Source organism: Myxocyprinus asiaticus, chromosome 9, assembly GCF_019703515.2.
Source record: "Myxocyprinus asiaticus isolate MX2 ecotype Aquarium Trade chromosome 9, UBuf_Myxa_2, whole genome shotgun sequence".
Classification (NCBI taxonomy): Eukaryota; Metazoa; Chordata; class Actinopteri; order Cypriniformes; family Catostomidae; genus Myxocyprinus; species Myxocyprinus asiaticus.
This window is the reverse complement of record NC_059352.1, coordinates 39,655,616-39,669,405: the sequence shown is the minus strand read 5'-3', so window position 1 is coordinate 39,669,405 and position 13,790 is coordinate 39,655,616. Positions and strand designations below refer to the sequence as shown.

At 36.8% G+C, this 13,790-nt stretch overlaps 1 protein-coding gene across 1 annotated transcript; it reads left to right on the top strand.

Moving 5' to 3' along the window:
• The first annotated feature begins 7,655 nt into the window (after positions 1-7,655).
• LOC127445855 (C-X-C chemokine receptor type 4-like) lies at positions 7,656-9,278 on the top strand. The gene is made up of 2 exons (XM_051706294.1): positions 7,656-7,710; positions 7,867-9,278. Exons 1-2 carry the CDS (start codon positions 7,696-7,698, stop codon positions 8,932-8,934), a joined length of 1,083 nt encoding a protein of 360 aa, XP_051562254.1. The 5' UTR covers positions 7,656-7,695; the 3' UTR covers positions 8,935-9,278.
• Positions 9,279-13,790: the final 4,512 nt, after the last annotated feature.

The window sequence follows — 13,790 nt, the reverse complement described above, 5'->3', positions numbered from 1 at the left end:
TTCAATTTACCTCAAATGTAGCAATGGAGGTGCCCTTGCTGATGTTATACATGTTCATTTGGGAACAGTGTTGGGTGTAATGCATTACTAAGTAATTCATTACTGTAATTTAATTACTTTTTCCTTGAAAAAAGTAAAGTAAGGGATTACTCTTCATTTTTCAGTAATTTAATTACTGCTACTTAAGATGTAATTGCATTAAATACTGTATAGACTATAGAACAATTCTGTTTAAAACAATAGTGAATTTAAAATTGAAATTGAACTTCTGATGTTAAAATTTATATTTTTTAATTTAACGCTGCCCCCTTAAATTCTTTGGCCAGAACAAAAATAATTTATGTGATTTTATAAGATTTATTTGAAAGAATTAAATAATAGTTTCATGTCTATCCTTGTATTGTTCATCTGGTCAAGGTTGATATGGGTTTTAAAAAGTAATTAGTAATAAGTAATGCAATTACCTTTCAGACACAGTAATTAGTACAGTATAAGATGTAATTAGTAGTTAGAAATCAATTACTTTTTTAAGAGTAACTTACCCAACACTGTTTGGGAATGAGGGCTGACACAGTTTAATCCACAGCATGCTCTTCTCGAGATTTCTTTAAAGATTTTTTTTTAAAAGAAAGAAAAAACACTTCATGTATCCTCTCTACGTACCTCGTGTCAAGTGACCCAGCAACAATGTTTTAAAAAAAAAAAATTGACAGTTTCTTTAAAATTTCGCTTAAAGGGATGGTTCACCCAAAAATGAACATTCTCATCATTTACTCACCCTCATGCCATCCCAGACATGTATATATATTTCTTCTACAGAACACAAACAAATATTTTTAGAAGAATATCTCAGCTCCATTGGTCCTTCAATGCAAGTGAATGGTGACCTGACCTTTGAAGCTCCAAAAATCACATAAAAGCCATAAAGTAATCCATACGACTCATGGATCAATCTATGTCTTCAGAAGCGAAATGATAGGTGTGAGTGAGACACAGATCAATATTTAAGTCCTTTTTTACTATAAATTCTTCTCCCTGCTGAGTAGGTGGCGATATGCTTGAAGAATGCAAATCACCAAAAACAAAAGAAGATGAAAGTTAAAGTTAAAATGGAGATTGATATGGAGTCTTATGGATTACTTTTATGCTGCCTTCATGTGATTTTTGGAGCTTCAAAGGTCTGGTCACCATTCACTGGCTTTGTAAGGACCAACAGAGCAGAGACATTCTTCTAAAAACTGTGTTTGTGTTCAGCAGTAGGAAGAAAGTCATACACATCTGGGATGGCATTTTTGGGTGAACTACCCCTTTAAAACTACTCAAACACACATTACTCCCGTAGACACTTGTTGGAAAAAAGCAAAAGCTTATCAGAGAAAAGGTGGATGGCAACAGTTAGGATTGGTTAGCAATGGTTTTAAGGTGGGGTTTAGCGAAGTGTCAATTGGCGTAATATTTGAACGGGCCAATGGAATGCTCGTTAATTCAAAATGTAACTGTCAAAATATTCAAATGTAAACAACCCACAAATGGTCTTTAATCTGCTTTACGTTGCTCTATCTATCTATCTACCTATCTATCTAACTGTCTGTCTGTCTATCTGTCTGTCTATCTGTCTATTGGTCTTACTGTAATGTCTGTATACAGTGGCGATTCTGGCTTACTTGATGTCCTAGGCGAGATCCGACGTGGCGCCCTCCTTAATATCAACAACAACAACAACATGAGAAACAGATCAATATTTAAGTCCTTTTTATTCTCTAAATCTCCACTTTCACATCTGAAGGTCACATTTGATGCCTGTTTAGTTTCACTTTCACGTCTGAAAGTCTAAGTGGAGATTTAAAGTAAAAAGGGACCTAAATATTGATCTGCTTCTCACCCACATCTATCATGTCACTTCTGAAGACAGATTTAACCACTGGAATCATATGAATTACTTTTATGCTGCCTTTATGTGCTTTTTGGAGCTTCAGGTAGCCTGTCATGCCGCCCCAGAGAGTGTTGCCGCCCTAGCCGACTGCCTATATCGCCTATGCCAGGATCTGCTGCTATCTGTATAACCATAAAACTTTAACATAACATGTAACATAATATTATATTTTAGGCCTATCTAGTGTTGAATTTAGACACAATGTTGGCCGTTTTAATTAATTGATTTAATTGCAATATTTGATTTAAATGGACAACACATTCTGTTAAATGTTTGCCTTTATGAAATAATGTGCCTTCATAAAATGCCCCTGAAAATCAATACCAGGGGGTAAATATAACCCCTCACACTGCTCCAAAGATTAACTGCTGTTGTCATCCTAATGTGAAAATACGATATTTAGCACAATAATTTTACTAGTTGAAATTAAGTGGTTTCTCATTCACTAGTCACTAGATTTCTCACCTGGATAAGTCCACTCAGCAGTGAAGTGGCTAGTCTTTGATTTGTCTCCAATGGCTTTTTTAATTAATAAGGGTTGCTGACACTGTTCCCCCATAATAGACTTTTCAGCTGTCTCCATGACCAAACAAGCTGGGATGAAAGAGAGCTTGGACAGTGGGCTACTCAAACAGGTGTCTCATCTGTCCTTAATTCTGCCTCTTCTTTCTTTCCCGTCTCTGCTCACCTCTATGAAAAGGTTGGCCAGGCAGTGATTTGTTTTCTGTCGCCTTGAGGCTGGAAATTTAGTGGCCAAAGTATAGACTTCAAGGCACCATCATGCTGCCAGCAGAAGTGCCTGTTAGCTATGCAAATAGAGCACAAGTTTCTTTTCTATTTTCTCTCTATCTCTGTATTTCACACACTATATAAACAGGAAAAGAATCACTCAGCTATGGCATGCTCTTATCTGAAACTTTTCCTCTTAATTCATCTCTGTTTTAATCATTATTAAAATGATAAAGTGGATAGGAAGAAAGACACACACGTAGACAAATACAGATGGCTTAATGACTCAGAAAGGCCGAACTCTTATCTGGAATCATCAGACCTATTGTATTCTTATCACAGTCTCTCTGCCCTGTCCAGAGGGCTTTTGTCGTGCCTTATGGAGAAGAGAGGAAACCACGTCTAGTAGGGATAGTGTGTGTGTGTGTGTGTATGTGTGTGTGTTTTACTTACAATTTTGTACCCAAAAGTGAGCAAAATCAGACAAAAACTCCCTTTGGGGACCTTTGGAAAAACTATCCATAAATAAATAATATATAGTATGTGTATATATATATATACTGGAGGCCAAAAGTTTGGAATAATGTACAGATTTTGCTCCTATGGAAAGAAATTGGTACTTTTATTCACCAAAGTGGCATTCAACTGATCACAATGTATAGTCAGGACATTAATAATGTGAACAATTACTATTACAATTTGAAAAAAAATGTTCAGAACTTCTTAAACTACTTCAAAGAGTTCTCATCAAAAAATCCTCCACGTGCAGCAATGACAGCTTTGCAGATCCTTGGCATTCTAGCTGTCAGTTTGTCCAAATACTTAGGTGACATTTCACCCAACGCTTCCTGTAGCACTTGCCATAGATGTGGCTGTCTTGTCAGGCACTTCTCACGCACCTTACAGTCTAGCTGATCCCACAAAATCTCAATGGGGTTAAGATCCATAACACTCTTTTCCAATTATCTGTTGCCCAATGTCTGTGCTTCTTTGCCCACTCTAAACTTTTCTTTGTTTTTCTGTTTCAAAAGTGGCTTTTTCTTTGCAATTCTTCCCATGAGGCCTGCACCCCTGAGTCTTCTCTTTACTGTTGTACATGAAATTGGTGTTGAGCAGGTAAATTCAATGAAGCTGTCAGCTGAGGACATGTGAGGCATCTATTTCTCAAACTAGAGACTCTGATGTACTTATCCTCTTGTTTAGTTGTATCTGGGCCTTCCACATCTCTTTCTGTCCTTGTTAGAGCCAGTTGTCCTTTGTCTTTGAAGACTGTAGTGAACACCTTTGTATGAAATCTTCAGTTTTTTGGCAATTTCAAGCATTGTATAGCCTTCATTCCTCAAAACAATGATTGACTGATGAGTTTCTTGAGAAAGCTGTTTCTTTTTTTGCCATTTTTGACCTAATATTGACCTTAGGACATGCCAGTCTATTGCATAATGTGGCAACTCAAAAACAAACACAAAGACAATGTTAAGCTTCATTTACCGAACCAAATAGCTTTCAACTATGTTTGATATAATGGCAAGTGATTTTCTAGTACCAAATTAGCAATTAAGCATGATTACTCTAGGATAAGGTGTTGGAGTGATGGCTGCTGGAAATGGGGCCTGTCTAGATTTGATCAAAAATTACTTTTTCAAATAGTGATGGTGCTGTTTTTTACATCAGTAATGTCCTGACTATACTTTGTGATCAGTTGAAGGCTATTTTGGTGAATTAAAGTACAAATTTCCTTCCAAAAAAGCTAAATCTGTACATTATTCCAAACTTTTAGCCGCCAGCGTATCTATCTATCTATCTATCTATCTATCTATCTATCTATCTATCTATCTATCTATCTATCTATCAGTCTATACATACATACATACATACATACATACTGTATACTGTATAATCTTTTTATTTATTCTAAAAATGCAAAAAAGTTTTCTTTTAAGTCTAAGGTTGGTCTGTAGATTATATAAAAAAATATGTTTATGGTATATCCACATTTATATAGCAAAGTAAACGTGTGTTTGTGTGATTTTTGAAAGAAGTGAACTCCATCAATTGGTTGTAGTGCACACACTGTTTGAAGTCTAATCTATTATACAAACACATAATGAGCCTTTTATTCATGAAACACAAGAAAAACAAATTTCTCTGTAAATCGTATGTAAAAACATTCTTATGTTCAATTCAATGGCACAGTTTACATACAAATGGATTTATGAACAATTTACACAGCAATTTGTTCTGCTCGAGTTCCATGAATAAGGCCCAATGACCTCATTTACATTTGGATTTTGCAGCAGTTAAAGGTGAAGTGTGTAATTTCTGCACCACTAGCTAACACTAACAAATTTCAAAAATAATAAAACTCCCTAAATCTGCCATTGTTTAGCTAAACAGGTAGTCCCAGCAAAATTCACATCATTGGTTGAGCCAATGTTGCTATGTCAGGTCATTCAAACAAACAGAGCAATGTTTTTAAGAGTCACAGAAATTGAGTATTTAAACTTTTTAGGGAAATCAACCCTGCTTATTAAATTGGGGTAAGAGAAGGTACAGTATTTTAAAATTGAAAAAAGAGAAGACCATCTCCACCATCACACCCTGATGTAATGCACCACCCAGTCCAATTTAGACCCCTATTATGGACACATATGCACAGGTACCCAAGTAATGACAGATTTGTGTGATACCTTGTCAAATGACTAATTCATCACAGTTGCATCTTTATTATTTTTATCTTTAAACACTGATTTGTAAATCTTCCTGTGGAAAAACTGTGGGTTCACACTCACACACACACACACACACACACACACACACACACACACACACACAAAAACTTCAAATAAAAATTTAAGTTCCTTCATAGTGTGACCTAACTGTGATTTTTCTTAAATATTCATACATTGATTGGAAGGTTAAAGGGATAGTTCACCCAAAAATGAAAATTCTCCCATCATTTACTCACCCACATGCCATCCCAGATGTGTATGACTTTCTTTCTTCTACAGAACTCAAACAAAGATATTTAGAAGAATACCTCAGCTCTGTTGGTCCTTACAATGCAAGATAATGGTGACCAGACTCCAAAAAGCTCATAAAGGCCACATAAAAGTATCCAAAAGTGATATGATATGTGTGGGTGAGAAACAGATCAATATTTAAGTTCTTTTTTACCATATACTCTCCTCCCTGCCCAGTAGGTGGTGATATTCATGAAGAATGTGAATCACCAAAAACAAAAGAATGTGAAAATGAAGGTGAAAGTGGAGATTTAAAGTAAAAAAGGACTTAAATATTGATATGTTTCTTACCCATACTTGTCAAATAGTTTCTGAAGATATGGAGTTAACCACTGGAGTCTTATGGATAATTTTTTGTGGCCTTTATGTGATTTTTGGAGCTTCAAAGGTCTGGTCACCATTCACTTGCATTGTAAGGACCAACAGAGTTGAGATATTCTTCTAAAAATATTTGTTTGTGTTCTGCAGAAGAAAGTAAGTCATACACAAATGGGATGGCATGAGGGTGAGTAAATGATGAGAGAATTTTCATTTTTGGGTGAACTATCCCTTTAATGGTGTCTTATTGATATTCTGCACATACAGTAATAGTGTAGTAACATTATTTTGTTTTAAAATGTATATTAAGACTGCTGTTTTACTGTAAACAGAACAAATAAAAGCGACAGATTTTGAAATCATACACACCAACACTGCATGCCTTAACAATCTGCCAGTTTGAGAGGAGATCTCTGAAACCCATCTCTGTTGGTTGGGGGCAGGTAAGAACACATGTAGTCCCAGAAGAGGGCAGACACACACACACACACACACACACACACACACACACACAAAACATTGCAAAAGGTTTATGACTGCATGCTCTTCCTTGCTCCCTCATCCAGCTATAGGTCTGACCTCTTATTTCAGCCAGGTGTCCCAACCCCTCTGTTCCATAATAACCAGCATCTGTGACTGTTACAACCATTTGAATATTTGAGTATTGAGTGACTGAGAGGCACACTGGGGGGAAAATAACTTTAAAAATTTGCACAAATGCTTTAGGTTACACCAACAAAAGTCATTTTAAGGGTTAGTTTATAGTTTACAGTGTACCATTTTAGAGAGGGATGCTTTCTTCTGAAAGAAACAAACACACATGTACACATTCATATACATAAATTAGTACTTTTAAATAAAAGAGAGTACTATACGATCTGTGATCACTCAGACTGCCTCAGTGATTTTATCTGATCATCAACACATTTGCACCTTTCAGATGTGGTCAAATTGCCATTCATCACATGCAAAACATGAATAGCTCAGAGCACTTTGAGGGATTAACATACAGTGCACTGTGTATGTGCTCAGAAACCCCATGCACCCCAATTTTCTGTTTTAATTTAATTTCACTTCTTGTACACACAGAGAGAGCGTATGCAGTCCTCGCAGACCGTCCTCAAATCATAAACACTTTTTCACAAGTATGTGTGTGTGCCTCTGGCTCAATGACATTTTAAAGTGTTTGGAGGGTTGTAGTAAGTGAGCAACTTCGTTTAGGAATTTAACGTCACCCTAAACATACAACAGATAACCATCAATGACACATACTAAACACGCATTATGGCCTCTTAAAAACCTTATCAGTAACACGTATTGTATATTGTTCCTCTGTTGTTTATTACAAATTGACATAGTCATAGACAGAAATAATTATATGGTCCTGGTGATATTTTCCGAGCTGAGCTACAACTGAGCTACAGATTTTAGTGGCAGGACGTCGTTGTCTTGAACCTGACACTCACAAATTTTAACACGAAAACAGGAAAAGAGTGTTTTGCGGAAGCAGTCCAGATGCAACTACCTGTGATTCTCTGAGCGCGAGCGCTCACCCGAGAGCGGCACGCGTGCGTGCGTGTGGATTGCGTATGAGGGGGCGGAGCTCCCGCGCAGGAGTGAGGTATTTAAAATCCACTGAGCTCAAGTTGCACACGAGTTGAGAAATAGTTGCTGAACACTGATAACTCTCTATAGATGGCATATTACGAAGTAAGTCAACAGTTATGTACAATGTTTTTTAGGTAACCAAATAAAAATTCTACAAGTAGTAACATCTAAATGAACTGGGTTTAATCTAATTAGGTTACACCAAGTAGAAATATTCTCTATTTCAAATAGTAAAATGTCTCTTCACTTTGTTTGCAGCACATTGTCTTTGATGATGATTTATCATCTGACAACAGCTCGGAGTTCGGTTCGGGGGACATTGGAGCCAACTTTGAGGTCCCATGCGACGTGGAGGTCAGTCACGAATTCCAGAGGATCTTTCTTCCCACCGTGTATGGAATCATATTCGTTTTGGGCTTTATCGGCAATGGATTGGTGATTCTGGTGATGGGCTGCCAGGGAAAATCCAGAACCATGACAGACAAGTACCGTCTGCACCTTTCCGTGGCGGACCTCCTGTTCGTGCTCACCCTGCCCTTCTGGGCCGTGGACGCGGCTAAAGACTGGTACTTCGGTGGTTTCATGTGCGTGGCCGTGCACATGATCTACACGGTGAATTTATACAGCAGCGTCCTCATCCTCGCCTTCATCAGTCTGGACCGGTACCTCGCCGTGGTGCGCGCCACGAACAGCCAAGGACCGAGGAAACTTCTGGCCAGTCGCATCATCTACGTGGGCGTGTGGCTCCCCTCGGCGCTCCTCACCGTCCCCGACCTGGTGTTCGCCAAGGCGGAGAGCAGCACTATCCGCACCTTCTGTGAGCGCATTTACCCTCAGGACTCCTTCATAACCTGGGTGGTCACGTTCCGCTTCCAGCACATCTTGGTGGGCTTCGTGCTGCCCGGGCTCGTGATTCTCATCTGCTACTGCATCATCATCTCCAAGCTGTCGCGCGGCTCCAAGGGCACGCAGAAGCGCAAAGCGCTCAAGACCACTGTGGTTCTGATCGTGTGCTTCTTCGTCTGCTGGTTGCCTTATTGCGGGGGGATCCTGTTGGACACGCTGATGATGCTGGAGGTGATTCCTCACAGCTGCGATCTGGAGCAGGGTCTGCAGAAGTGGATCTTTGTGACGGAAGCGCTGGCGTACTTTCACTGTTGTCTCAACCCCATCTTGTACGCCTTTCTCGGGGTGAAGTTCAAGAAATCCGCCCGCAGTGCTCTCTCCCCAAGCCGGGGCTCCAGTCTGAAAATTCTGCCAAAGAAGAGAGGAGGGATGTCATCTGTATCCACAGAATCCGAGTCCTCCAGCTTTCACTCTAGTTAACACGAACACAAGCGCATACACACCTTGGACAATGCATATGATGTTGATATGAACTTACCAGGTCATAAAAAATTCCAAAGAATATAGAAAACAGGCTGAGCCTGATTGAAATGTTGCTATAATGTAAATATAGGCTATGTCTGCCAGTATGGCTCTCATGCTGCATTTTGATTCCAGTGTTACTGTAAATTCTCTCTTCATAGTAAGAAGATATGAAATTTGTGTGCAAAATGTTTACTGTACATACTGTATCATTTATGTAAATACTTTTTAACTGGTTCCTTTTTGCACTTATGTAGACCATTGCATTTATTTATTGCATAATAAACCAGTTACAGACTGAATTTGTATCTTTTTGTGGTCCATTTCAGTTCAAAAGTGCTGATTTGACTATTCAAAGTCTTTGCAATAATAATTGTTTGAGAACTCAAGATTTGATGTTGTACGTATTCTTAGATCACTCCTTTCAATTGCATTTGATTTTCAAAACACGTCTCTTAAGAAGTTAGTTATGAGTAATTCTGTTAAAAACAGTGTTGGGTAAGTTACTCATAAATAGTAATCCATTACAAATTCCTTCAATAAAAATCAAATTACTAATTACTTTACTTCTGTTACTTTCTAAAACAATTTTCACAGAGGTTTTTGTTTTTCTGTGTAACAAACTTAAAATAACGTCTATATTTCCTCCTTTTTTGTTGTCGTTGTTCCTTCAGCGGTCACAGAAACACAAACAGATGTACACATGAACATAATTCATGTTTTAAATGTATTCCACATAAATAATATTATTTTAGAAATGTGTAACCCAAATAATGTACTCAAAAGTATTGACCTTAATTGAAAGTCAGTAACTGTAATTTAAATTGTAATGTGTTACATTACTTTTTTACTTAAAAGTAAATAGATTACATGAAATAATTACTTTGTAATCAGATTACACCCAACACTGGTTATAAAGCATGATAATGGAGTTTTCTGCAATGCCCAGTTTTGGTAATGTCAGTAAAGCACAAATCAACAGACAAAATATGTGTAAGATCATTTCAATTTCTGTGAAACTGACAGCACTGAATATGCTATATATAGACACATTAACAAATCTAAATAGTAAAGTTGGTCAAATTAAGCTGGAAGGTAGAGTTACTATTTCGTTGGTTGGGGTGAATGTACTGTGGATCTATTCATGGGTGTTTCTTCAACTTTGGTTACTTTAATGTCCCAGGATTTTTATTAAAACACTTTTATCTTTTTGTTAGATGAAGATGACATTATAACTCATTATTCATCATGTATTGTTGATACTCAGTGTTGGGTGTAATCCAATTAAAAAGTAATTAGTTACTGTACTTTTAGAAAAAAAAAGTAGTGTAATGCATTACATTTTAAATTCTTGTTTTCCTATTACAATTACTGACTTTCAATTAATTAAATTACTTTTAAGCACATTATAGGGTTATGCTTTTTTCTAATATATTATTTATGTAGAATACATGAATTATGGCCCCGTAAGTCATTGTGAAGGATAAATGTGAGGTGCTGAGTGTATGACTTGTGTGTAACAATGAACAAGGAAGAAATATAGACATTATTTTGAATTTGTTATGCAGAAAATTGTTTTAGAAAGTAACTTAAAAGTAAAGTAATAAGTAATGTGATAACTTTTCAATAAAGTAATTAGCAAAGTAATCTGATTACAATTGTAGAGAAATAATTAGTCATTTGTAGTGTATTAGTATTTTAAATAACTTGCCCAACACAGTTGATACTTCTAATTTTATTGTTTTACTCTTGTCCCAGACCCAGACATTTCATCTTAAAATATGAAAATCCAATGAATTATTAAAACTATGACAGCCTTGATAAAAAGTGAAATAAACATACTGTAAACCTTTGCAATAATTATTGTGTAAAAATTATTTACATCAGTTTTACACAAATTAACATCCCTCAATGGCTTAATTTCCATCACCATCATTTCCATAACACAATTCTCTTTAAACACTATTCACTAATTTGAGATGATGGCGGTAATGTTAATGACTTTAAAAAATAAATAAAAATAGCAGCATTCTGCTGTGATACATATATATCCAATGTTGAACATCGTTAGTAGAAATTAAACAAACCAGTGATAGTGTTAAATGTGTGATTTTATTTTATTTTATATATTTTATATAAGTCCACAGGGCAAACTGTTCCCAAACTTAAATGCACAATGATTTTCAAGCTGAGTTGTATGGACTCTTGCTTATTTGTGGGCTCTTTTCAAACAGAGTGAAAAAGTGCAACCAAATGCAGCTAAAAAAAAACCTTTACATTGTATAAAGCTGTATTGTACTGGCATATAGGAAACACTACACAGTAAGTCAATACACTTGTACACTATACACTAAAAACAATGGTAGACCCCTTTAAGCTCTAAACTTATTTTGTATTTGAAAGCTGACATTTGTAGCCTGCATTTATGACTTGTTATCCATAACAGTAGCATTCAATTTAAATGAAGGATGAAGCACAATAAGGCCATGGGAGGTCTTTACAGATGGAGAATGTACTACAGCAGTGCAGAGCTATAGGAAACAAGAGCCCATGACCTTTGCATTGCTAACCATGCCCCTGCGTTAAGAGGTGGAAATGCGTGAGAGTTGACCCATGGAGAATCAAAACCCATGTGTAAGGACAATGTGGACTAACACCAGGTTCTGGACTGCCCGTTGAGCCAGAGTAATGGGCTCTAATGAAGAGTGTGAAACATTTGCATGTCTGAGAGTGTTAAGTGCCCCATCAGGCCTCGGTTCCCCAGGGGCTGTAAGAAGAAAGTGGTCAGTGAACATTCCTTAAGAGCTGGTCATTTATTTTGCTGTTAAGCAGCCCCTCTTTTCGCTGTCAATCTCTCTTTGTAGGAATAGTTCACTAAAAAAAGAAAGTTCTGTCATCATTTAATCAGACAGAATGACAGCCTCAATCACCATTAAATTTCATTACATGGAAAAGAGATGCAATGACTTTCATGGTGACTGAAGCTGTCATTCTGCCAAACATCTCCTTTTGTGTTCCACAGAAAAAAGTAAGTCATACAGATTTGTAAAATCACAAGGGTGAGTAAATAATGACAGAATTATAATTTTTAGGGAAACTACCCTTTTAAGCAATATCACACAAGCAAGAGAGTGATTTGGCCATAGGCACGTGGCCACTGGTAATTAGAGCAATTACATTTTACACACAATATTGCCAAGAGTTTTAAAAGAGGCCAAAGCAGGTTCAACCAAAGTGTGTTGGGAAATATTGCGCAGCTCTAGGCTAGCGAACAAGAACAAGAACATGTGGAGTGATACAAACAGTGACGCATCCAAGTGCTGTTATATAAAATATTACCACTCTTGTACCTTGACTTGTCCAATTAAATTTAAGGATGAGGACTAACTGTTATATTATTGGATATCGTGGGAGAAACAGAACGAGAGATAATGTATCTATTAAATGTGATCTCATTATTGTTTGTCAATCTTCATATGTAAGTTTGGTTCTATAATACATGCAGTATATATTGTATACAGTACATTTATATATTTGCATAGACACTGAAACATGCAATATGGACATAGTGACAGCTAGTGATGGGTTGTTCATGAACGTTTCGTTCATTTTGAATGAATCTTTTATGTGACTCAAAAGATCGAGTAGTCTCAGAGAGTGATTCGTTCATTTTGTGTTGGCCGCGCATGCGCATTGCGCAACCTTCGTTCATTTGTTTCGTGAAAACCGCATAGGCGCTGTACAGGAAACAGAAATGATCAATTCACCTTTCAACTCTTTTGGTCCAAGTCGTTCGTTCTTTTGTCACGTGACAGCCGTATACGCTATGCATTGCTCACACAGGAAACAGAAATGATTAGTTCACCTCTCGAGTCTTCTTGTCCAAGTTGTTCGTTATTTTGTCAAAAGAGCGAACGACGCGGACAAGAAGATTACAGAGGTGAACTAATATTTCTGTTTCTCATAATTTGTCCTTTTCTGCATTATAATTTTTTCCTTATTGGGACTATAATCAAAGTTTGCATAAGTAGACGTGTTGGGGGGATTTGGCTATTAAAAATTTAACATTTTAATTTAATTCTGCTCAAATGAATGAAATGACTTGAATAAAGTTTCGTTCATTTTGCTGAATGAGACTCCAAGTCAGTAAAATGAGCTGATCTTCCCATCACTAGTGACAGCCTCTAAAATGTGTAGGATTTTAAGTTTGAACAACTTTACAGATGCACAAATGTTTACAAATCCTTTGGGGTTCAAAGAATCGGAAGTTTCAGAACAATCGCAAACTTCGCAAACAAGCAAGTGATTCAAACAGTGAAGCGTCCCATTCCTGTTATAGAAAATATTTGCACCCTTGGACCTCAACTTGTCCAGTGAAATTTGAGGACGAGGACTTAATGTTGTATTATTGGATATCGATGGAGAAATAGAAAGTATGTGTCTATTAAATGTGATCTTTTTATTGTTCGTTGATTTTCATACATAAGTGCGGTTCTATCATATGCATAAATTTGTATGTTTGCATAAATGTGAAAACAAGCACCGACATACTGACAGCATCTAAAATGTAAAGGATTTTACATTTGAACAACTTTAGAGATGTACAAATGTTTATGATTCCTTTGGGGTTAAAAAAATCTGAAGTTTCGGAACAATTGCAACTGCAAACTTTGCACTTCGCAAACTAGCCAACTGATACAAACTGCATAGCATCCTAATGCTGTTATATGAATTGTTAGCACTTTTGGACAAATCATATTTGAGGACATGGACTAACTGTTGTATAAATATATTTAGAGAGAGATATAGAAAGA